The sequence below is a fragment of the Chiloscyllium plagiosum genome, chromosome 37 (genome assembly GCF_004010195.1).
Source record: "Chiloscyllium plagiosum isolate BGI_BamShark_2017 chromosome 37, ASM401019v2, whole genome shotgun sequence".
Classification (NCBI taxonomy): domain Eukaryota; kingdom Metazoa; phylum Chordata; class Chondrichthyes; order Orectolobiformes; family Hemiscylliidae; genus Chiloscyllium; species Chiloscyllium plagiosum.
The window spans coordinates 5,491,531-5,517,530 of record NC_057746.1 but is presented as its reverse complement, the minus strand read 5'-3'; the positions used below and the strand labels follow the sequence as shown (position 1 = coordinate 5,517,530).

General features: G+C 43.6%; 2 protein-coding genes across 5 annotated transcripts in view; one reads left to right on the top strand and one right to left on the bottom strand.

Annotated features, from left to right (window-relative positions):
* Positions 1-20,088, bottom strand: part of LOC122541639 (zinc finger protein 271-like) — a 23,518-nt gene extending 3,430 nt beyond the window's left edge. Inside the window, exons 1-2 of one of the 4 annotated variants that reach the window (XM_043678568.1) lie at positions 20,049-20,088; positions 5,845-6,899 (exon numbers count right to left, since the gene is read on the bottom strand). In XM_043678568.1, coding sequence (XP_043534503.1) covers positions 5,845-6,459 — 615 coding nt within the window. In that variant the 5' untranslated portion in view covers positions 6,460-6,899; positions 20,049-20,088. Of the gene's footprint in view, positions 1-5,411; positions 6,900-18,877; positions 18,897-19,763; positions 19,906-20,048 lie in introns of those variants that run through there. The other 3 variants (XM_043678564.1, XM_043678566.1, XM_043678567.1) reach the window with 3 other exon arrangements.
* Positions 20,089-20,353: 265 nt separating this feature from the next.
* Positions 20,354-26,000, top strand: part of LOC122541644 (zinc finger protein 271-like) — a 27,793-nt gene continuing 22,146 nt past the window's right edge. The window contains exon 1 of the mRNA XM_043678574.1: positions 20,354-20,491. The gene's annotated coding sequence lies outside the window, so the exon portion shown is untranslated. The remainder of the gene's footprint in view (positions 20,492-26,000) is intronic.

The following is a 26,000-nucleotide window of genomic DNA, read 5'->3' as shown; positions in this document are numbered from 1 at the left end:
ATTTTTTGCACAAGTAACAAAGAAGATTGATTAAGGTAACACATTGGACATCGTCTATACGGACCTAGGCAAGGTGTTGACAAGGTTCTGTATGGGATGCAGGGAGGGTAGGCATTTGGATACATATTTGGCTTGAAGGTGGAGACATAGGGTGGTGGTGGAAGATTGTTTTGCAGACTGGAGGCTGTGACCACTGCTGTGTGCAAGGATCAGTGCTGGGTCCACTGTTTTTTGTCATTTATAGAAATGATTTGGATGGGAATATAGAAGGTATGGTTAGTAAGTTTGCAGATGACACCAAAATTGACACGGGGATAATTAAGAAAATTATCTCAGAATGCAATGGAACCTTGATCAGATGGGCCAATGGGACGAGGTGTGGCAGATGGAGTTTAATTTAGATAAGTGTGAGGTATTGCATTTTGATAAGGAAAATCAGAGCAGGACTTGTGCACTTAATGGTAGGATCATGGGGATTGTTGCTGAACAAAGAAACCTTGGAGTCCAGATTCATACTTTCTTGAAAGTGGAGTAGGAAGGAGACAGAGTACTGACTAAGATGTGGGGTGGCAGTTAGCACTGCTGCCTCACAGAAACAGCGACCCAGGTTTGAGTCCAGCCTGTGCAGAGTTTGCACATTCTCCCCTTGTATACGTAGGTTTCCTCCAGGTGCTCCAGTTTCTTCCCACAATCCAAAGACATGCCGTTTAGAATTGGTCATGCTAAAATGCCATAGTGTTCAGGGATGTGTAGGTTAGGTGCACTAGTCATGAGTAAATATAGGATAATACAGTAGGGGAAAGGGTCTGGGTGGGTTACTCTTCAGAAGGTTGGTGTGGACCTGTTGGGCCGAAGGGCTATTTCCACACTGTAGGAATTCTAAGATTCTATGTCTGGTATGCTTATCTTCATTGGTCAGTGCATTGAAATAGAAGTTGGGATAGCATGTTACAGATATACAGGACATTGGTTCAGCCACCTTTGGAATACTGTGTTTAGTTCTGGTCTCCTTGCTATAGGAAAGATGTTATTAAACTTGAAAGGGTTCAAGAAAGATTTACAAGGATGAAGCTGGAATTGGAATGTTTCGAGCTTTCGGGAGAGATTGAATAGGCTGGGCTATTTTCTCTGGAGTGTTGGACAGTGAGGGGTTTCATAAACCTTACAAAGGTTTATGAAATCATGAGGAGAATGGATAGAATGAATAGCCAAGGTCTTTTTTTCTCAGGATAGGGGAATCCAAAACTAACTGGTAGAGGTTTAAGGTGAGAGCGGAAAGATTTAAAAGAGGCCAAAGTGGCAACTTTTTCACGCACAGAGTGTGCATGCATGGAACGAACTGCCAGAGGAAGTGGTGGAAGCTGGCACAATTATGACGTTTAAAAGGCATCTGGACAGGTATATGAATAGGAACAGTCTGTAGGGATATGGGCCAAAAGCTGATTAATTTAGAATATCTGGTCAGAATGGACGAGTTGGACTGAAAGGTCTGTTTGCTGTACAACTTTGTGACTCTAATTGTCACTTTCCCTTTTGGTTGTTTTGGTACAATATGCTGCCAAAGGTTGAGGGTCAGATATTTCAGGAAAAACAGCACCTGTGGTGACTGGAGATTTCTGTCTCTGTTCTACTTGAAAAACCCTCCCTTCTGCTTTGTATTTGACCTAATCATTATTATTGACAAAATAGCCTGGGGCTGTGATGTGAAAGTCGAGGATTGTACTCTCATTGCACGGGTAGAATTTAGCTAGGTTGACCACTATTTACCCTTCTGATTCAAAAATTCCTGATCTTGTTGCTCAACAGTCTGACTATGAGACAAATTCTAACAGGTGGCGGAATCCGCACAAAGCTGAGGTGAAGGAAGAATATGGATCACAATGTTCCAGAGATGGAGAAACAGAAAATCCATCACTTTACTCTTCACTTTACATACTGCCTATTATTATGGCTGGCATATGTAATCATTTCATACTATATTGAGCTCTAAACTTATTATTCATCAGGTTTCAATGGCCCCCATACATCACACAGACACTATCAGCTTTATGCTCCTGCATTTGATTGCTTGGATCAACATGTGTATTTACAGCAACCCAGACCAAATTCAGAGAGGAGCTGAAGAATGGGATGTAATATCCACTCAGATTAATATATAAGTTATTGGAAATCTTTCTGGGAAATTCATCTTTCATTCAGGAGTTCAGTCTGCTCCTAATAAATGCGTGGATTACAGGCGATTGCCTTTCCACTTTGCAGACACCATCTGAACAGAGTCTCGATCCTGGCTTCCAAACATCTCCATTCCTGCTCAGGACTAGCAGATACTTCCGCAACATTCCTTGTTGACCTGGAAGCTGTTGACTGCAGTGTCAGTGTCACTGCAGTTTTGGAAAGCAGTGTTCTAATGCTTCTCCTTTAAAGGGGCCAGATATCACATCCTTTAATTCCCTAGACTTTTAACCCAGTGTAGCAATCTACAGTGTGATGGTCTTGTGGTTATATTTCTGGCTTTACGTCCAGAGAACGGGACTTCAAAATTGAGACAGGTGAGATAAAATTTGAGTTCATTTCATTAAATAAAGTTTCTTCCAGTGATGGTGACCTTTAATCTATCATGAAAAATACAACTGGTTCACACATATCCTTTAGGGCAGGAGTAATTTCACATCCTTACCCAATCTGATCTGTCAATGACTCAGAATCTAATCTGAATAACCCAATGCTGGAACACAGCATGGAAACACAGCCTTCGGTCCAATAGGAATTGTTGATGTTGCTGCTGCTCCTCGTCGGAGGTTCAAGGTGGAGCTGCAGAAGTTGCTCTGCGCTATTCAGAAGGTTGACAGCGGGAAGGGGTTGAGTCACTACCTGGCAATGACTTGGATGAAGCTGGAAATCACCTGCCAAACTGTTAAGTCGCACTTTCTGAAGAAGCGCCATGAGCAACAGCCTCTCACAAGGGCATCACTTCAGCACTTCAGGATTTAGAGCAATACAGAACACAGCATGGAAACACAGCCTTCGGTCCAACTCGTCCATGCTGAGCAGATATCCTAAACTGAACTCGCCCCATGTGCCTGCGTTTGGTCCGGATCCTTCTAAACCTTTTTTATTTGGGCAAGTATCCCAGCCCGACACTGTCACTGAATAGGGAGCCCCTCCTCCTGCTGTTTCCCCTTTCTGACCCTGACCATCTCCATCTCCATTCTGAACAAGAAAATCTCGAGGAGAGAGGACTTGATGCTGTAAAGGCTGTTTAATACCCTCCTGAACTAATCTCTGCCCTCCCGCTCAACAACGTTCAGTAAGGTGCCTGGACTAATCGGGCAGAGGCCTCTTAAACTGGGAGACTCATTCCCTGACACCAGCTGGCTCTGAGGTGGCTGAGCATATTGGTACCATAGCAACAGCAACTGCTGTTGTCGAGCACTGGATCAGGGGCATCCACTGCTCCACTGCTAACACCAACACAGTACAGAAGATTGACAGCACCTCATTTGATGATGGTCCATTCAGAGGTCATATCCAGGTACTGGAGCCTCTTTCTCTTTAAACGAGAATTAGTGGACCAGGTGGTGTCGTGGGTCAAACAGCCAGGTTCATACTCAGGTGATATGGGCTAAAATCCTATCACAGCAGCTAGTCAAATTAGAATTCAATGAATACATCTGGAATACAAAGCTCGTCACAGTAATAAGTGCACTGAGAACAGTGAAAAGGCATCTCATTCACTGATATCTTTGTGGCATGGAAATTTTCCATCTTAACCTGTTCTGACCAACATGCAGTCGAGTGTAACTGACCTCTGAGGTGGTTGAAGATAAATTAACTTCGAAATAAATATTTCCTTTTCAAGAATATCTACAGCCCATGAAGAAAGGAAAAAAAGGAGTCTGTCCTGGACAGGAATTTCGAAAGTGACTTGACTGCCAAAGTACACCATTGGCTGAAAGAAACTTTTGACAGATCCAGTGGTTATGAAAGGCGCTAAATATATGCACTGAGTTAAGCATGAATTTCATCTCGGAGTGTTGTATTTCATTGCCACAGAGAGCTGTGGGGCAGAGTCCTTGTGCATATTTGAGGCTGAGAGAGGCAGATTCTATGATCAGTAAGGGAATTAAGATTTACAGGGAAAGGCAAGGAATGATCTTATTGAAGCCAATTCAAGTGGCTAAAAGACTAATCTCTGCTCGTATTTCAAATGGTCTCAAGGACTAGCACTTTCTTTTTCTATCCATAGAAAAATGTTAGCTCACCACATGACTGTGGAACATCTCATTAATCTCACTGTATATCTTATTTGTAATGTTTGTAAAGGGTCCCTTCCAGAACACCTTAAATTGGTCATGATATAAAAGGCAAGGCAAGTCATTTTATTTCAGTGCAGAACATGAGGTGATATTCACATTTCATCTCAAACATTCTCTTCTGCACAAAGCCTGGGAAGTTTCAATACTTTGAAAGGGCTCTTTCCCCACCGCCAAAAACACATATTCTACCACAAACATGAATCAGTCCAGGTGATAAACTGGAAAACATTAGTGTGCATCACTGACTATCCGGTGCTGGGATCAGAATTGTCTGCTGAACCCAGGCTGTAGAATTTATTCTGTCGGCGTCAGACTGTAACACAACCAATGGAGATAAGTGGCTGATGCTTCCCCTATACTCATGCCTGCTCCAGCTACTGAACCACAGGCTTATCATTATCAACGTGAACTCCTTGCTGATTTCCCATCTAAGTGCCGAGTATTCGCCTGTCTTCTGGATGCTCAACTGATCTGCCTCAGCAGTATATTCTGGACAGGAGCAACCTCTCGGGTTGTACCTCGATGACAGTGGTTAAACAAAAGATTTGCTCAATTGCTTTCACTGAGTGCAATTGAGGTGACAACATCTCTGCAGAGCTTGCTTTCTTGGACTTGACTATCAAACAAAACAAAGTAAAGTCCTGTTCAAATGCTTTGAAGCAGACAGAAATGGTTTGAGAAGAAAATGCTTTGAAATGGCTTGTGTTCAGACTGCACAATCACTGCCTCTCTCCCAAACCAGCACGAGTTGAAATGCCCACACTCAAAGCCAATACACAAACTCTCTTTCTCTATCTGGATACAAACACAACGGGTTGTCCTCACTGGGTGGGGGTTACTCCAAGTCCTGTTTCACTGACATCACACTGCAGGGTGACTCCATTGTTATATCATAATCCCTCAGCACCGGTGATGTCATCACTAGTTGTTTGATGGGAGTGAAAGCTGCTTCTTGTTCTGTGCCCCAGTCCCACTGAACACCCTGCACAGTGAGATTGTGCACAGGTAAACATACCGATAACGATTTGGGCAAGAACTTAGTTAGGTAGATCCTAGAGTACATTCAAAAATGCCCCAGAAGCTCCTGAAATGAAATATTCATTACAGAGCTCACACAAACATGGTTTCTCCCATCCCTGAGCGCACTGGTAGACCAGGGATTACACTGACTGTGAGCGTCTTGTCACACACTTTCACTGAAATAGTTTCTCATCAGCATGGATCCATTGTCACTTCAAGAAATTGGAAGAATGAGTGGAAGTATTTTTCCACAAATGTCACAATTCAACAGTTTCTCCCCTGTGCTTTTCCTGTGATACCCCAGAAAGGTCAACAGCACGATCAGACATTCTGTACAAACCTCACAGAGAAAGCGTTACTCCCTCTGTGGATCCCCTTACTGACAGAGAAGATTCAATAACATCCAAAATACTGGATTTCACATCTCCCACATGAAGCGTTACACTCCTGTATGAATCCTCTGATGGACCAGGAGATTCGATGACTGCGAGAATGATTTGTCACAAACCTTACAATTGAATGGTTTCTCCCCCCTGTGGATTCGTTGGTGTTTGCGAAGGTTCGACGATTCCAAGAAGGATTTGTCACAGAGCTCACAGATAAAGGTTTTCAGTCCACTGTGAACCCGTTGGTGCTTGCGGAGATCCGATGATGATGAGAATGCTTTCTTGCACACCTCACATGTGAATGGCTTCTCCCCTGTGTGACTGCGTCGATGTATGCGTAGATCCGAGGAAGACGAAAATGATTTGTCACACACCTGGCACGTCAATGGTTTCTCTCCAGTGTGAATGTATTGATGTATGAGGAAGGGCGATGACCGAGAGAATGACTTGTTGCACACCTTACACATGAACGGTTTCTCGCCGGTGTGAATGTGTTGGTGCACACGGAGATTTGATGACTGTGAGAATGATTTGTCGCACACGTTACACATGAATGGTTTCTCCCCTGTGTGAATGCGCCGATGTTTCACCAGGCCTGAGGACTGTGCAAACCCCTGATTACACACCTCACACATGAATGGTTTCTCACCAGTGTGAATGCGTCTGTGATTCACCAGCGTTGATGCATGTGCAAAGGCTCTACTGCACACCTCACACTTGAAGGCTTTCTCTTCCATTATGCTGGTCTTGTGTTCACACTTGTAAATTTGTATCCATGAAGACCGAAGAAGCTTTCTCACATACCTCACACTGGAACAATCTCTCACCTGCAAGAATGAGTCAGTGCTTCAAGAGGCTCAATGCATAACTGAAGCTCTCACCACACTTGGAAATACTCAGATTTTTTTCCAGATTCAATCTGACTGATCAGCAGAGCTGAAGCTTCAGAAAGGTTGGTTCTGATGGAACACTTCACAGCACTATCAGTTTCAGATCTGATGAAATGTCCCCTGACCCAGATGATGGTTTCGCTGCACAACTTTCTCTGTGTTGAGCAATACTGTGAAGTATCTGAAAGTCTTTCCATAGTTGTGTAGTTGTTCTTTGGGTGATGGTCAGGATCTATCTGTGGTGTCTATCCTCTCTGTATTCTCCGATGTAGTATGATGTAGTCCTTCTGTGAAACAGGAAAAGGAAAAATTCAGCTTTCACCAGGTGGCATGGTGGCTCAGTGGTTAGCACTGCTGCCTCACAGCGCCAGGGACCTGGGTTTAATTCCTGCCTCGGGCGACTGTCTGTGTGGATTTTGCACATTCTCCCCATGTCTGTGTGGGTTTCCCATGGGTGGTCTGGTTTCCTCCCACAGCCCAAAGATGTGCAGGCCAGGTGAATTGGCCACACTAAATTGCGTTAGGTGCCTTAGTCAGTGGTAAATATAGGGTGAGGGAATGGGTCTGGGTGGGTTACTCTTTGGAGGGTCAGTGTAGATTTGTTGGGCCAAATGTCCTGTTTCCATATTGTAGGTAATCTAAAAAAAAATCTAAAACCTAACTTCCTGTCCTCTTTTGCTGAAGGGACTATGGGAAATCAAATATGAGTCATTTTACTTCATTCAACTGTCAGCCTTCCTCTGTATCCTAAAAGGACACTAGATAGTGACCAGGAGCAGACAATGTGACTACTTTCTTTCCTCCACAGAGATCCCCATCTTCCCAAAGACTGTGGATGCAATGGAAAATGCAGTCGGATATGTGGAAAATGGGCTGTCAACTCACTCTGAGCTTAAGCCATGCCAATGAGGAGTATTCGTACCCTTAGTGCATGCATTTATCATAAAAAGAAATTCAAGAGAAATATGAATTAAGTAGAGATTTAGAAATCTCTTCCTTGATTTCCGAAATTATTTCAGAAAAGCCTGGACTGTGCTACGGGGGAATTGATAGAAGCAGATAGAATAGCAACATTCAAGAAGCAGCTAAACAGACACACAAACAGGTTGAGAATAAAGGGATATGGACCATGTGCAGATGGGGTTTGTAAATAAAATATGAAAAAAAAAGTATGACATCATTTTGGATCCAGACATGGTGGGCTACAGGTCCTGTTCCAGTCTTGTACTGTTCTGTGTTCAGTATTCGATATTCTAAAAACACAATGGGCAAACAGAAACATATTCCTTCAGTGTAGCTGATTTAAGGAATCTGGTTTATTGTCGGAAATTGGATACACTGCACTCACTCAGATTGCACACCCCAAATTCAGCTCTCAGCTACAGCACTGGGCAAAACTACTAAATGCAGCCCCAGGCTTTTGGAAAAGACTAAGGCCTTCAGGTGAAATATTTAAAGAAGGCATAAGACATTTCAATAAATGTATCTTCAGGTGTGGCAGCTGGATAGAAATTCAGGTGCTGGATTACAAATCCAGAGACTGATAATTCAAATCCAAGCACAGAAATTTACATATAGTAAATTACATTGGGAAACAGGCCATTTGGCCCAATTGATGCCTGCTGTTGTACACACTTCCTCTCATCCCTCTTCACCTGACACTATCAGCAGATCCTTCTGTTCCATTCTTCCTCATGTATTTACCTCGCTTTCCCTTAAAGGCATCTCTCCTCTTCACTTCAACCATGTTGTGGAGGTGAAGTTAATAAATCTTGGCATTTAACAAATTGTGCTAAATTTATGCAAATTATTCAAAATAAAAAGATGAAAACTCCCCGGTGATCGTAAAAACATAGATGTTGTCCTTCAGGGAAAGGAACCTGCTCCAACTGCCTGGTCTGGTCTACATGTGACTCCAGTCCCAAAAAACATGGTTGATTCTGAAATACCCTCTGAGGTGATTAAGCAAACAATGATTAAACAACCTATAAAATCCAATAATAAGAGAAAAATCAGAGAGATATGGACAGCCCGGGTATTTGACAAGAAAGAAATGAAGCTGACTTCAGCCCAGAAAAATCTCTCTTAGCAAGATTGGAGGACAAGTCCTTAAGTGAAGTAGAGTTGCCCACAGACTGGTCAAATAGCAGGGATACATACTGAATTATGTCAATCTGGAAACATCCCAGGCTCCTGAACCACTATCCCTGGGAATGTCTCATTCTATTGGCAGGTGAAAAGTCCTTACTAGTGACTCCATGGAGTATCAGGGCTCCATGAGAAACTATCACTCACATCCCCATTGATGAAGGAGTACTTTACCATCACTAGGGAAGTAGACTTTGGATTGATCCAAAAGCTGGGTGTACATGAGGTGCAGCGAGCCATCAGCAGTAGCAGGAGGTGATGCATTCAAGTCCATGTCTGAATCTAGTGAATGTAACACAAGCCTGTGAGAAACAGTATCGCATAGATTTTAGGCTGCATAGTTTGTACACAGTTCTTCAGGAGTTACCCTGGGAGTCCTCAACATTGGTTCTGGACCCATGAAGTCTTGTGGATTCAGGTTAAACATGGGCAAGGAAACCTATTGCTGATTACCACATACCATCCTCCCTCAGCTTATGAATCAGTACGCCTCCATATTGAACAACTCTGAGAGGAAGCACTGAGAATGACAAGGGCAGAAAATGTACTCTGGATGGCATATTTCAATATTCACACCAAGAGTAGCTCAGTAGCAGTAACACTGATCAAGCTGGTCAGGTCCTAAAGGACATAGTTGCTAAACTGGGTCTGCAATAGGCCAAGTGGGAACCAACATGAGGGGAAAACATACTTGACCTCATCCTCACCAATCTGCCAGCTGCACATGCATCTGTCGTGACAGTATTGGTAATAGCTACCACTGCACAATCCTTGTGGAGACAAAATCCTACCTTTACATTGAGAATAACCTCCATCATTTTTTATAGAATCGATAGAATCCTTACAGTGTGCAAACAGGCCCTTCAGCCCAACAAGCCCACACCAACCTTCCTAAGAGTGATTCCCATACCCAATTACCCTCCATTTACCCCTGACTAATGCACCTAACTTACACACACGTGAACATTATGGGAAACTTAGCATGGCCAATTCACCAAACCTGGACATCTTTGAAGTGTGGGAAGAAACCGGAGTACCCAGAGGAAACCCACGCAGACACAGGGAGAATGTGCAAAATCCACACAGACAGTTGCCCATTCATGTGGCACTATCACCATGTTTAATGGGACAGATTTCCAACAGCACTAGCAGCTCAAGACTGAGCAGCCAAGAGGCGCCGTGGAAAATCAACAGCAATAGAATTGTACTCCAGCATAATCTACAACCTCATGGCCCAGGATATCCCCAACTCAAACATTACCATCAAGCTAGGGGATCAACCCTGGTTCAATGGAGAGTGTGGGAGGGTATGCCAGGCGCAGCACCGGGCATACCTGAAGATGAGGAGTCAACCTGGAGAAGCTACCAGACAGCATAAGCAGCAAGTGACAGACACAGCCAAGCGAGCCCACAACCAAAGGGCCAGATCTAAGTTCTACAGTCCTGCCATGTCCAGTTGGGAATGGTGGTGGATGATGTAACAACTTGCAGGAGGAGGAAACTCCACAAGTATCCCCATCCTTAATGATGGAAGAGCCCAGCACATCAGGGCACAAGGTAAGGCGGAAGCTTTTCCAGCAATCTTCAGCCAGACAACGCCAGTAGATGATCATTCTTGGCCTCCTTCAGTGGTCCCCAGCATTACCAGTTTTCAGCCAATTCAATTCACTCCATGTGATATCAAGAAACTGTTGGAGACGCTGGATACTGCAAGGGTTACACACCCTAACATCATACTGAACACTTGTGCTCCAGAACTTGCTGCTCCCCTAGTTCAACTGCTCCAGGACAACAATTACAACACTGGCACCCGCCCAAAAACGTGGCAAATTGCCCAGGGTATGTCTGCACATAAAAAGCAGGAAAAGTCCAACCCAGCCAACAATCATCCCATCAGTCTACTCTTGATCATCAGTAAAGTGATGGAAGGTGTCGTCAACAGTGCTATCAAGCAGCATCTGCTCAGCAACAAACTGTTCAGTGATGCCCAGTTGGGTTCCACCAGGGCAATTAATCTCCCTACCTCATTACAGCCTTGGTTCAAACGTGGACAGAAGAGCTGAATTCCAGAACATAGAACTTTACAGTGCAGTACCGGCCCTTTAGCCCTTGATGTTACGCCGACCTGTGAAAATAATCTGATGCCCATCTAACCTACACCGTTCCAATATTATCTATATGCTTGTCAAATGCCCATTTAAATGCCCTTAACATTGGCAAGTCTAGTACTGCTGCAGGCAGGCCGTTCCACACCCCTACTTCTCTCTGAGTCAAGAAACTACCCCTAATATCTGTCGAAAATCTATCACAACTCAATTTGTACCTATGTCCCCTCTTGTTAGCCTTCACCATCCAGGAAAAAGGCGCTCACTGTCCACCTATCTATCCCTCTGATTGTCTTTTATGTCTCGACTAAGTCACCTCCCAATCTTCTCTCCAACAAAAACAGCCTCAGTTCCCTCAGCCTTTCCTCATAAGACCTCCCTTCCATACCAGGCAACATCCCAGTAAATCTCCTCTGAACCCTTTCCAAAGCTTCCACATCCCTCCTATAATGCAGTGACCAGAACTGCATGCAGTCCCCCAGGTCCTGCTTTATCAGTGTCTTGTACAGCTGAAGCGTGACCTTATGGCTCCAAAACTCAATCTCCCAACCAATAAACGCCAACACACCATATGCCTTCTTAACAACCCTATCAACCTGGATGGCAACTTTCAGGGATTTATGCACCTGGACACTAAGCTCTCTCTGTTCAGCTACACTGTCAAGAATTTTACCATTAGCTCAGTACTTTGCATTGCTGTTATTTCTTCCAAAGTGAACAACCTCATACTTTTGAAGAGAAAATGAGGTCTGCAGATGCTGGAGATCAGAGATGGAAATGTGTTGCTGGAGAAGCGCAGCAGGTCAGGCAGCATCTAGGGAACAGGAGAATCGACGTTTTGGGCATTAGCCCTTCTTCAGGAATGAGGAAAGTTTGTCCAGCAGGCTAAGATAAAAGATAGGGAGGAGGGACTTGGGGGAGGGGCGTCGGAAATGTGATAGTAAGGACTTTAGCAAGGTATTTGATATGGTTCCCCATGGTAGGCTCATTTAGAAATCACCTTGACCTTTTTCCACCTATCACATTTCCGACGCCCCTCCCCCAAGTCCCTCCTCCCTATCTTTTATCTTAGCCTGCTGGACAAACTTTCCTCATTCCTGAAGAAGGGCTAATGCCCGAAACGTCGATTCTCCTGTTCCCTAGATGCTGCCTGACCTGCTGCGCTTCTCCAGCAACACATTTCAACCTCATACTTTTCCACATTAAAGTCCATTTACCACTTCTCAGCCGCTCTGCACCTTATCTATGTCCCTCTGGGACCCACAACATCTTTCGGCATTATCCACAACTCTACCTACTTTAGTCTCAGCCGCACATTTAGTGACCCATCCTTCTAAGCCCACATCCAGATCATTTATAAAAATGACAAACAGCAGTGGCCCCTATACAGATCCTTGCAGCACTGATAATTGAGCTCCAGATGAACATTTCCCATCAATCACCACCCTCTGTATTCTTTCAGCTAGCCAATTTCTGATCCATTCCGCAAAATCACCTTCATTCCCTAAACTCCATATTTTGTGCAATAGCCTCCCATGTGGAACCTTATCAAACACCTTGCTGAAGTCCATATCCATCACATTAACTGCTTTACCTTCATCCACCTGTTTTGTCACCTTCTAGAAGAACTCAATAAGATTAGTGAGGCATGGCCTACCCTTCACTAAACCGTGTGGACTATCCCTAATCAAATTATTCCTTTCCAGATGAGTAATAATCCTACCTCTTATAACCTTTTCCAACACCTTATCCACAACCGAAGTAAGGCTCACTGGTCTATAATTACCAGGGTTGTCCCTCCTTCAACAAGGGAACAACATTTGCTATCCTACAGTTTTCTGGCACAATGGCGATATAAAGCTCGAAGCCAAAGGCTCTGCAATCTCCTCCCTTCCTTCCTAGAGAATCCAAGGATAAATATCATCTAGCCCAGGGGTCCCATCTATTTTCAGATCTTCCTAAATTGCTAAAACCTCCTCTTTGTCAATCTCAATCCCATCTAATCTTGTAGTCTGTATCTCCGTGTTCTCACTAACATTGCCCTTTTCCAATGTGAATACTGATGAAAGGTTCCCAGATTCCACACACAACTTTGCACAACTATCTTTGATTTGCCCAAACCTTACTCGAGTCATTCTTTTATTCCTGATACATCTATAGAAGACCTTAGGGTCTTCCTTGGTCCTATCTGCCAACAACTTTTCACATTCCTTCCTGGCTCCTCTTAGCCCTCTCTTTACATCGTTTCTGGCTAACTTATAACTTTCATCCGAGCCTTCACACCTCATCCTCTCATTCTTCCTCTTCCTCTTGACAAGAGATTCAACTTCTTTAGTAAACCATGGCTCCTTCTCTTGACAACTACCTCCCTGACTGATAGGTATATACTTATCAAGTACCCGCAGTATCTGTTCCTTGAATGAGCTCCACATTTCAAGTGTGTGCATCCCCTGCCCCATCCTATGCATCAAATTTGCCTTTCCCCCAGTTATACCTCTCTCCCTATGGTACATACTTATCCCTGGCTATTGCTATTGCAAACGTAACCATATTATGGTCAGTATTGCCAGAGGTGAGGTGAGAATGACAATCCTTGACATCAAGGCTGCATTCGACCAAGAGTGGCATCAAGGAACCCTAGCAAAACTGAAATCGATCGGAACAAACTCCCAACAATTAGAGTCTTATCTGTCACTAAGAAGATGGTTATGGTTGTTGGAGGTCAGTCATCTCAGATCCAGGACATCTCTGCAAGAGATCCTCTGGGTAGTGTCCTCGGCCCAAATACCTTCAGCTGCTTCATCAATGACCTGGTGGACGATAACCTAGTGTCATGCGACTTCTGACACCATAAAGTATAACAGTGATGTGGATGTTCAGTCATGTCAAATGTTAAAGGGCTGTACCCTTTCTGTAGTGCAGTGTAACAGTTGCCAACTAGGGTACTGCTTAGTCAATGGCTCTATCTCCACCTATCATTTATTCCTCCTGCTTCCCCCACCCCTTCCTCTGCATAAATATCAACCTTTTCCTCGCTGTCATCAGTACTGAAGAAGGGTCAGTGGACCTGAAACTCAGCTTTCTCTCCATAGATGCTGCCAGACCTACATTGTTCAGTAATTTATGCTTTTGTTTCTGATATTCAGCATCAGCAGTTCTGATGGTTTCTTGCTCAGTAAATGTTGATTTGTATTTGTTTGTATGATTAAAGGTTTTAAAAGTTGAAATCTCTGCAATGTCTTTAAGTTGGTCAGTGGGAATTGAAATCGGTTTTAAAATTTATCAAACTCTCCGCAATCTGTAACAATATTTCAACCAACATCAATAAAAACATACCATCTGGTCACTATCACCTGCTGTTCTTAGGATCTTGTCTTACACACACTGGCTGCCAGATTTCCTCCATTACAACAGCTAGCACACTTCAACAGAACTTCGCTGGCGACAAAGTGCATTAGGACATCAGGTGCTTATGAAGGGTTCAACCAAAATGAAAGTTAGTCCTTTTATTTCTGAAGAGGTTACAGAAAGGTTGGGGGGAGTTGTGGAGGGAGTTAAAGGACTTGGGGTGAAATTTGAAAACACAAGCAACATTCAGAAAACAACCAAGGACAAAACGGAGCATATTCCAAGCTTAGGTATCAGCCACAGCAGTGGACAAAACTACCAAATCTAAGCCCAGGCTTTTGGTAAAGATTGAGGTCTACAGGTTAAGATTATTAAAATAGGCATTAAAAGATATTTCAATAAATGTGTATTCAGGTACAATGGCAGCATTGTTTTGGATATTACAAAGACTGTCAAAGCATGGAGGGTTTCACAAAAAAGGATGAGACTTTTAAAATCAAAATCTTGCTTGACCAGGAGCCAATTGGGTGTGTATGGGGTGGTTGGGAACGGGTCTTGGTGTCAGTTGGAATCTGGGCAGCAGAGTTTGAGGGGAGGTCAGGTTCACAGAGCAAAATGTGATAGCAGCCAGAAAAGCATTGGAATAGTTGAGTGAGGGGTTCAACAGCAGATGAACTGAGACAGGGCATTGCTGGTCTCTCCTATAATTGGATTTTGCACTCATCCTGAACCAGATGTGCCTGATGCTGACCAATATCGGGAAATGACAGTGAGACCCAGGGATAATAATGGACAATCCTTCATAGAATCACACCCTATCATAGACTAGCCTAGCATGAGTGAGGCTGAGCATCGACGTCTTTCATTTCCAGTTCACAAGATAATAACTCACTCCCAACACACACAGAAGTCAACGTTAGGAAATCAGTTAGAATCCTTAGACACTCTTCACCTCCCAGGTAATTACACCTCACCTTCTCATATTCAGGAATTAACTATCAACAAAACTCAGCATGGAAATCAGAAGGGAAATGCTTCCAATAAACACACTCAATATCAACACACAGCTCCAGGCAAACAGTTCAGCATGAAGCACCGTGTAAACGTCTAGGTGTTAAACTTATTGGTCAATTGTACAATATTGGTGTTTGGAGGTTGTGTTGTGGATGCACAGAACATTGGTTAGGGAAGTTTGGAATACTGCATTCAATGCTGGTCTCCCTGCTAATAGGAAGGATGTTGCCCAACTTGAAAGGATTCAGTCATGATTTACAACCATGTTGCCAGGGTTGGAGATTTTGAGCTACAGGGAGAGGCTGAATAAGCTGGGGCTGTTCTCATGGGAGCATCAGAGGCTGAGGGGTGACCTTATACAGGTTTTTAAAATTATGAGACGCATGAATAGAGTGAACAACCAAAGTCATTTCCCCAGGGTAGGGGAGTCTAAAACTAGAGGTTTAAGATGAGAGGGGAAAGATTCAAAAAGGACAAACTTTTTACACAGGGTCTTGTACAAGTATGGAAGGCCAGAGGAAGTGATGGAGGCTGGTTTAATTACAACATTTAAAAGGCATCTGGTTGGGTACCTGAGTAGGAAGGATTTAAGAGGGATATGGGCTAAATGCTGGCAAATGGGACAACATTAATTTAGGATAGCTGGTCAGCATGGACGAGTTGGACAGAAGGGTCTGTTTCCATGTTGTACAGCTCTATATGACTCCAGTCCCACACAACCACTACAAAATCCAATAATACAAGGAAAAGCCTCATGGAAGGAGTGCAGTGAAGGTTTAGTGCAATAAACCCTGGATTGCAAGGGTTAATTTAGTAGGAGAGATCAAACTTGGGTTATATTCCTCAGAGTTATTAGAAATTAATGATTGATCTGTTCAAAGCATTGAAGTTATTAAACTGTTTTCACTGTCATGGACTCATAGAGTCTTAGAAATGTACAGCACGGAAACAGACCCTTCGGTCCAACTCATCCATGCCGACCAGATATCCTAAATTAATCTAGTCCCATTTGCCAACACAAGGCGCATATCCGTCTAAACCCTTCCTATTCAAATCCCCATCCAGGTGCCTTTTAAATGTTGTAATTGTATCAACCTCCACCACTTCCTCTGGCAGCTCATTCCATACATGCACCAGCCTCTGCGTGAGAAAGTTGCCCCTTAGGTTTCTTTTAAATCTTTCCCCTCTCACGCTAAACCTATGTCCTCTAGTTCTGGATTCCTCCACCCCAGGGAGTATGGGATAAGGGCTTTGCTAAAAATTAGAGGCAGACATTTCAGGAGTGAAAAGCCAAAACACCCTGTAACTTTAAGAGTTGCAGAAGATTGGACTCAATTCCACAAACTATTATCAATGGGAGATTAATTGTTAATATTCAGTCTGAGACTTTTTTCCCCTAAAGGTTTGAAGCGACAGAGAAAGGACAGAGTATGAAGATCAATCACAGATACACCTCCATGATCCACTAAGTAATGGGATATACTTGAGATTATAGATAGACCCGTGTATCTATGTACTGCTACCAAACAAGGCAACACACCCTCAGCATTGCAGTTCCATTGAGGAAACAGCCCCTTGGTCTGAAAATATCAGTGTCCCAGAATAATAATCAAGTCCCAATACCTACATATAGAACTGACTAATCCCAGTCTCCAGGATGATAACCAGTCCCCAAACCACAGAGATCTCAATAATAAGAAATCAGTAAGAATCCTCAGACACTTTGCACCTCCTAGATAATGACTCCTCACCTTCTCATATTCAGGAATGAGCCAACAACAAAGCATAGCCTCCAAATAGACATTAATTTGCTCCTTCACTATTTTCTCCAATACTTTCCCAACCACTGATGGCAAACTCATTGGTCTTTCCTGATTCATTTCTATCTCCTCTCTTAAAACATGGAACGACATTTGCCGCCCTCCAGTCCTCTGGCACTCTCCCCTGGCCAGACAAGAATTGTAAAAATTTATTGGGCGGCACGGTGGCACAGTGGTTAGCACTGCTGCCTCACAGCAACAGAGATCCGGGTTCAATTCCTGCCTCAGGCGACTGACTGTGTGGAGTTTGCACGTTCTTCCCGTGTCTGCGTGGGTTTCCTCCGGGTGCTCCGGTTTCCTCCCACAGTCCAAAGATGTGCAGGTCAGGTGATTTGGCCATGCTAAATTGCCCGTAGTGTTAGGTAAGGGGTAAATGTAGGGGTATGGGTGGGTTGCGGGTCGGTGTGGACTTGTTGGGCCGAAGGGCCTGTTTCCACACTGTAAGTAATCTAATCTAATCTAATTTTTTAAAAAAATCCTGCCTCACCTCCCAAAGCAGCCTGGGATGCAATTCATCCAGGCCAGGTGATTTGTCTGACATTAAGTCTGAAAGAGCCTCCAGTACCTTCCGAATTCCTATGTCCAACTGCGCAGGTTCCTCAGTACCTTTTCCTTAATTCTGTACCTTCTCTTTTTCCAGAGTGAGCACTGAAGACAAGTATTCACTTCATATCCTGTGGCTTCACATCCAGGTTTCTACCTTGATTTCTAGGGCCCTGCACTTTCTCTGGTTAACCCTATCCCTTTAACATGTTCATAAAGTATCTTAGGATGCGCCCTAATCCTATTCACAAGCTTTTCATGCCACATATTTGCTCTTCTGATGCTATGATAAGTTCCTTCTTGCACTTGCTATATTCCTGGAGGGCCACAACTGAATTGCTCCCTTAAGACTTGTTAAAATAGGCACTTGTTTCTTGTCCACCCTTGAATTGTCAAAGAGTTATCTGAACATATTGCTCCTACATTTCCCCTAAAGGGTACATGTTGGACCTGCACTCTCCCCAGCTCCTTTTTGAATATTCCCCATTACTCTGCTGCAGACCTTCTCGTAAGAAGCTGTCCCCAGCCTATTGTGGCCAGATCTTACTTTATTTTAATAAAGATCTACCTTCCCCAAATCCACAGTCTTTTTTTGCAGGCCGTCTTTTTCCTTGTCCAAAGCAAATTTGAACCATATCGTTTTGTGGTTGCTATTACCTCCACATTCCCCCACTGCCACATCGAACACTTGTTCGGCTTCTCTCCCCAGAACGAGATCCAGCACAGAAATGCCCCTATTTGGCCCCTCTGCATTCAAAAAACTTGCCATATATGTTTCATGATTTTCTACGACACTCCCAATTTATGTTGGGAACATTGAACTTCCCTTGCATAATTCACCAATTATTACTCTTAAACACCTCTTTGAATGGCTTACATATGTGCTCTTCTATTTTCTACAGTGGGAGTGTATAAAGGGCTCTTTGGGACCCTTTATACACTCCCAGTAAAGTATCTGCCCCCTGAACATTCCTAGTTCTAACGACAAAGCTTCATTTGAGGATCATTCCAAGATATCATCTCTCCTTATTGCAGTAACTAATCCCGAACTAATAGTGCTATACCACCACCCTTTTTACACACTCCTCTGTCTCACCTAATGATCCTATACTCTCAAATGCTAAGTTCCCAGTCCAGCCCTCCCCTCAGTCATGTTTCTTTGATGGCAACAACATCATACTTGCATGTTACAATCCACACCATTAACTCATCAATCAGACGTATTACAGTCTTACGTTAATGACTATCCAGCCTTGCTTGTTTAACACTCAACATTGCTGAACTCACTTGTTTTCTTTGCTGTAGCATGATGTCTCTCTGTTTCATCAATATTCTGGGCCCGTCCCCTGTCTGACTAGTTTATACTCCTTTCCAACAGCACTAGTGAACCAACCTGCAAGGGTGTCGGTCCCAATCTGGTTCAGGCACAGACTATCCCATCTGTACATGTCCCACCTTCCCACAAAATGGTCCAAGTGATTTAGGAATCTAAAACCCTCTACCTTGCACCAGCTCCTGAGCCAGGCATTCATCTGTCCTGGTTTCCAACTTGAAAACTCACTGGCAAATGGCACCAGGAGTAATCCAGAGAATATGACATTGAGGTTAGCCATAACCTCTTTATAAAAAGCCATGTTAACTATCTCTAATTAACCCATGTCTTTCCAAGTGGGTAGTAATTCACTCCATCTGAATTTTCTCTAATAGTTTCCCTACCACGGATGTGGTTCATCTCTAAAATCCTTCTTAAAAAGTGGAATGTTTGAATTCACTTTAAAAGTCTTGGCTTCTGTGGGATCCTATGTCTGGCTCAATGAACGCCACCAGAAAAAAAGACATGATCGGAAATATCACATTGCTGACTGTGGGAGCTTGCTGTCCACACACTGGCTGCCACATTTCCCATAACAATTCCACACACAAAAGCATATCATTGGCTCCAAAGAGCTTTCGGAGACCTGTGTTCATGAAAGTGTCTCAATGTATGCAAGACTTTGTTTCTTCCATTTTCTGAATGGTCACAGAGATGGGGTCTTGGACCGATTTGAAAAGACCACACAGATCCCAAAATGCAGACAGAACTGACCATGAACAGTCCGCAGGATAACAACCAGCTCCCAACACATAGAATTCAACAACAGGAAATCTGTGAGAGTTCTCAGATATTCCGCACCTCCCAGATAATTCCACCTTCTCATATTCAGGAATGTACCATCAACAAACCTCAGCCTGGAAATCAAAGGGAAATGCTTCCAATAAACACACTCAATATCCAACACACAGCTCCAGTCACACAGTTCAGCACAAAGCACCGAGTAAACAGCTCTCTCAGCTGGATCTTCTCACACAGCATAAGGGACATTTCCACCCCTGACTGCCCACAGGATAGTCAGACTGCCTGAAGATTGGTGTGGATATTATGGGATACAATTTGTATAAAAGCTGCTCCTTCACTCACCATCTCCTCACTGGGTTTTCAGTCCCTATAGGAAGTGAACCAGCTCTGGAAGAGGAAGAGGAGACAATGGGCAGAGTGGGTGGGCTCTCTGATTGACGTCTCTCACAGTCAATCCAAATATTTCTGGAGCAACATGAGTTTCCAGAAACTTGGGAAACTGACTGGGAAATGGAGGTGACTTTGAGCAGCAGATCAGGTGGGGATTTAAACTTGTCACTGTCCCATCTGAATAAAACCTCACTTATTGCAGCTGCTGTCACAGTTCCCCTGGTAAATGTTTGACAGGAATTTCCAGTGTGGGAATAGCATTCTTCATCATCAGAGCTTTCAAACCGAGAAGGCAGACAGGATAAACACTGCGAAAAGAGAAGGATGAGCTGTGAAAGCGTCATCTGGAATCGGTCGGTTAGGAGAGCTTTGACATATCATCAGATCTGAAACTGGTCAGTGGTTTCGAGCCTTCCACCACAACCAACATGTATGAAGGTTTGGCTATGGGTGATCGGCCAGGGGGAGGTTGGGAAGACGTGTGAGTGGCTGCAAATGTTGTGAGAGCTTCAATTATGCATCGAGCCTCATGAACCACTGACTCGGTCCCACAGTTCAAGTCTGAGGTGTTGAGTGGGCCCGAGAGGCTGATAAAATCTCTCAATGGACAAAAAAAGTTTCTCATGTTCAACCTGTAACCCAAGGACAGCAATATGGAAGACAAGAGTTGAGGTGTATGATCAATTGCCAACAGGGCTCAAAACCATAAGAAATAGGAACAGGTGGAGGCCGCTTCGCCCTTCACGTCTGCTCCATCATTCAATAGGATTATGGTTGATCTGACATTTCCCACTTGCACTTCCCTGTGTTTTCCCCATAACTCTTGATTCCCCAACTGATCAAGATTCTGTCTCTCTCTGCCTTCAGCAGACACAAGGACTCTGCCCATCCCCCCGCCCGACAGGTCTCTGTGGCAAGGAGTTCCAAAGGCTCATAACCCTCCAAGAAAAGAAATTCCTCTTCACTTCAACCTTAAATTGACACCCATTAATTCTGAGGCTAGGCCTTCTGGTTCTTGATTCTCCCATGAGGGAAAATATCCTCTCAACATTCAGCTTGTCAAACCCCTTGAGAATCCTATATGTTTCAATGAGATCACCTCTGATTCTTCTAAACTCCAGTGAGTGGAGTTCCAACATGTTCAGCCTTTCCTCATAAGACAATCCCTCCATAACAGGGATCACCCAAGTGAAACTTTTCTGAACTCCAATGAAATTATATCTTTTTTCAATAATGGGACCAAAACTGCTCATAGTCTTGTTCACACGCAAGATTTATGACAAATCATTCTGGAGGCCATCATACTTGCTCTTCAATAGAGGATCTATGTCGGGAAGTAACTGTTCAAGGGCAAGGTTTTTGGAAAAGTTTTTGCGATGCTTTGGATCCTCCTGGAACACCACAGAATTTACAACAGGAAAGAAATTCTTCCATTCCACCAATCTCCTGGTTCATCAATGTACTGAGACCACATTGGTGTGAGTTCTGTAATAAAGCTCTCACAGAGTTATCCAAGCTCCTGGAATATCAGAGAAACCAAACTTCTGTTGTGACATATAGGCGGACCGGGGATAGTTACTTTTTGTTTGAATTTGACACTTTTGTTATTGCATTCACGTTAATAACTTACAATGTCAAGGAAGCTATTTTAACATGATGTGACTGAAGCAGCCATTTTGGATTCTGTATTCATGGCATGAATTTAGCAACTTACTGCATTAAATAGTGGACAGACACAAAACAGATGATTGTAAAAGTAATGTATGATCCTTGGTTGAATTTTAATTAAAGACATGATGTAACCAAGAATCAAATGAGAAAGGCTGGGTTTCCTTTAAAGTATTAATGTAATCTTTTTAATCTCAAAAATTATCTGTAAGTACAGCATAACTAAAAACACATGTCCTTACAAAACTACTGAAAATACAGTGGAAATTTTGACATTCCTCATTACAGCTTCAATCTAATTTCAAAAATCAGGCATTCCTTATCATGAAATGAAACCACTCACATTCTTTATAACGGCTACAAATGTGCTAGAAACTTTAATATTTTTTTCAAAATTACTGTTTATTCATAAAAATCATCAATAAGTACAAATAAAGGTTCTTGATCACATGGTTTGCAGAGAAAAAAATCAATCAAAACATTGGAATTTTGACATATTTTGGACTTTCCAGTTATGAATAAAACACAAAGGCATTTATAACTTATGCAGGAAACTATGCGTGTTCATTTTGAGGCACTGAGAGGATCCAATAACTGAACAGACCTGTATTGTACTTCGGAATGGAGTGTGTCAGTGCTGCCTTTTTCATTGGGACTGGAGTATATCAGTGTTGTCCCTACACTTTGGAACTGCAATGTATCATGACATTCATTTAACGTCCAGTTGATTTGCTTTTGTGTGAAACCACCAAGTGTCAAAGAGTGTTTCCTGCAAATTGTCCACAAAATCAACTCGAGAAAATGTTCGGATTCCTGGTCAATCAATGGCATGTGAACTCAATGCCACTGCAGCTAAGGCATTATGTCATCTCTACACCTGTGTAATCTGACTCAGGACTGAAGTGCCCTGCCTGGCAAGCTGGCAGGGGCTAGAGGCAAAGGTGCCAACTTGGCTGGTCACGATCTTTCCAGGTACAAGTCCACAGCCTTGGAGAGCTGCTCAAAAACCCACTGCTGACCACCATGGAGTGTAGTTGGCTGGTCACTTTGATCCTTCCTTCAGAGTATTTCACAGAGATCCAGAAGAAGTTTGTTCACCACGTGGGACAAAATGCTGCATTGGTTCGTGGCTGAGGTACTGAGTCGTCAATGTAGGGAGGGCAATCCAGACTGGGTGAGCCCTGTCTCCTCAGCAGCAGCCTCCCCTGTTTGAATCCCACGGTCAGACATTTCCATCGTGCCCACTCCTCGATGCTGGGCCCTGCTGACACCTTTCCTCCTCCAGATGAACAGTCTCGACAGTGACATGCTGCTCCTGTCCATAAATTGACATGTTTTGCAAACACTTTCCAGAAGCTGCCATTCTTTAACTTGGAGTGAATATGAGTTGACACATGGTCACCTCATGCAACTAGACCCTCCCTCAGCACTCTATTCTGCCCCTGCATGCACATCACGCTGCCATGCTGCCCCGCCTCCCCATCGACCCTTGTCATGAGGGCTGCTGTTCAGGAATCTGCTGTATGATTTATGTAGCTTTCAGAGATGCCCGGAGGGTAGGGCAAGGCCTCATGGAGAGCAGATGTGGGGATGTGGAATGAGGGGGCCCTGTCCTCAGGGAGAGCTGACTCAGTGATCAAGGAGATGAGGACTAGACAGGGTAAGAGGGGGAGATGGCCATATTTTTGGTGGGGGGGTGGTGATGATTGAGCTTGATGTGGGGGAATAGGGATACTTAGGGAAAGGAAGGGGAGGGTCAAATGCGGAGGAGAAAACAGGTGTTTGCTTAACATCATGTGGAATGTTAGTATTCTGCTGTGACCCTCCCTCAGCACTCAATTCTGCCCCTGCACGCACATTGTGCTGCCATGCTGCCCCGCCTCCCCATCGACCCTTGTCATGAGGGCTGCTGTTCAGGAATCTGCTTTATGATTTATGCAGCTTTCAGAGATGCCTGGAGGGTAGGGCCAAGGCCTCATGGAGAGCAGATGTAGGGATGTGGAATGAGGGGGCCCTGTCCTCAGGGAGAGCTGACTCAGTGATCAAGGAGGTGAGGACTAGACAGGGTAAGAGGGGGAGATGGCCATATTTTTGGTGGTGGGGTGGTGATGATTGAGCTTGATGTGGGGGAATAGGGGTACTTAGGGAAAGGAAGGGGAGGGTCAAATGCGGAGGAGAAAACAGGTGTTTGCTTAACATCATGTGGAATGTTAGTATTCTGCTGTACAGGAGGACAACTATCCTGAGTGTGATGACTGAGTCAGCATGAAGTGTTCCTGTTCGCTGAAACACTCAGGATCTGAGATTAAGAGCCCTGTCACACTATATTGGTCATTGTTACTGTGGAATGGTTTGATAATAATGGGTCAGTAATTTCCATTTCACAGGAAGCAGAACATTCCTCCTTCCCCCCCCAGAAAAATTTGCATTTATTTTCCATAACTCATACATTAATCAGTTCTCTACTGTCTATGAAATGCTTTTGAAAGTATCGTGATGGAGAAAATATGGCAACCAATTTGTGTAGAGCAAGCTCGCACAAACAACACAGTGATAATGATCAGATGGTCACTTTTCATGACACGGATTGTGGAATGCATATTGCCCAGGATACCTGCGCTAACCCCCGATTCTTCTGCAGCGTAGAGTTGTGGGGTATTTTACATTCACCTGCAAAGGGCAGATGGGGCTGTGATTTCACCAATTTGAGAAAAGGGTACCTCTGACAGTGCACACTCCTTCAGTACTGCATGTGGGTGTCCATCTTAATGATTAAGTCTCAGGGATAAATGCACTAACGCAGCAATGACTGAAAATAAAATAATGTTTCAAAGGAGTGTTAAAGGCTAAGGGATGAGCTTACAGAGGTTTATAAAATCATGAGGGGCATGGATGGTGTAAATAGACAATGTCTTTTTACCTCGATGGAGGAGTTCAGAACTGGAGGGCATAGGTTTAAGGTGAGACGGGAAAAATCTAAAAGGGATCTAAGGGACAACCTTTTCATGCAGAGGTGTGGGTATGGAATGAGCTGCTAGAGGAAGTGGTGAAGGCTGGTACAATTACAACATTTAAAAGGCATTGGATGGATATATGAATAGGAAACTTTCGAGAGATATGGGCTAAATGCTGGCAAATGGGATTTATTTAGGAAAGCTGGTCAACATGAATGAGTTGGACTGAAGGGCCAATTTCCGTTACTCTATGACTGTAATTGTATAAGAATAAATTTCTAATTTCCCAAGATTTTGTACAGAATGCTATTGCCTCTGTAAATAAGCAGCCTGAAAGTTTGTTTTGGTTTAAAGTGGTAACTAGTCAGAGCTACAGGTTGTCTTTGTTTCTGGATTCCTGAAGCTGTGAAATGTGGCAAATTTCCTGGTGTCAGGAGAAGTGAAACAAATGGAGAAAAGTGGGTCGTTTCCCAAAGTGAGGAACAGCCTACAGACTGATAGAGGATCCCCACATTAAGGAAAAACCAAAAACATCCTCAATGCCTCTTTGGCAAGTGCAGCCATACTCCAGAAAAGGCCTCTTCTGTCAGAAAATCCCTCAGTGAAAAGATTACTCCTCAACTGTGCTTAAATCCTTCCATCAATGACTTAAATCTGTGCTCCCTGTTCAGTGATCTCTCTGTGCAGGGAAATAAGATTAAACTAATCCCATCAGCAGTCTCTGCCACTTCTCTCCCTTCCAATAGGTCTCATGAACAAACCTCCATTAAATGTCCTCCTGTCCCTAGCTCTGAACTCGCGTCTTTCTCTCGTTTCTCCCCTCATGCACTCTCCGAGCTTTTCTTGTCCATGTGACCCACCTCTGTTCACTCGACTCTATTCTCACTAAAGTGCTGATCCCACTTTCTTCCTGGTGCTCATGTTCAGTGAGATTGTTCACAGTCATGTTTTCTTCAAATATTGCCCCTCTCTTCTTTAAAAGTTGCTGTTATCATTGTGACAGACCAGGCTAGACCCTGTCAAAATATTATAAGAAGGTCGCCCAGTCCCTAACATTTTCTTATTTGAAAGGTGGATGTGAAATGCGTGTTCCAGGTGTGATATATACTACTCAGTTTTCAGCAAAACAGAATTTGTTTAAACCCTTTGGTTCAAACACAAACAAAGAAAGAGGAATTTAGAATAATTTAATTATTGGAAAACCTAACTGACCCAAGACAGCAACTTTGCCAATTAACTGTTCCAATATAGCATCATTCCATAAACATGCCCCTTGATAAAA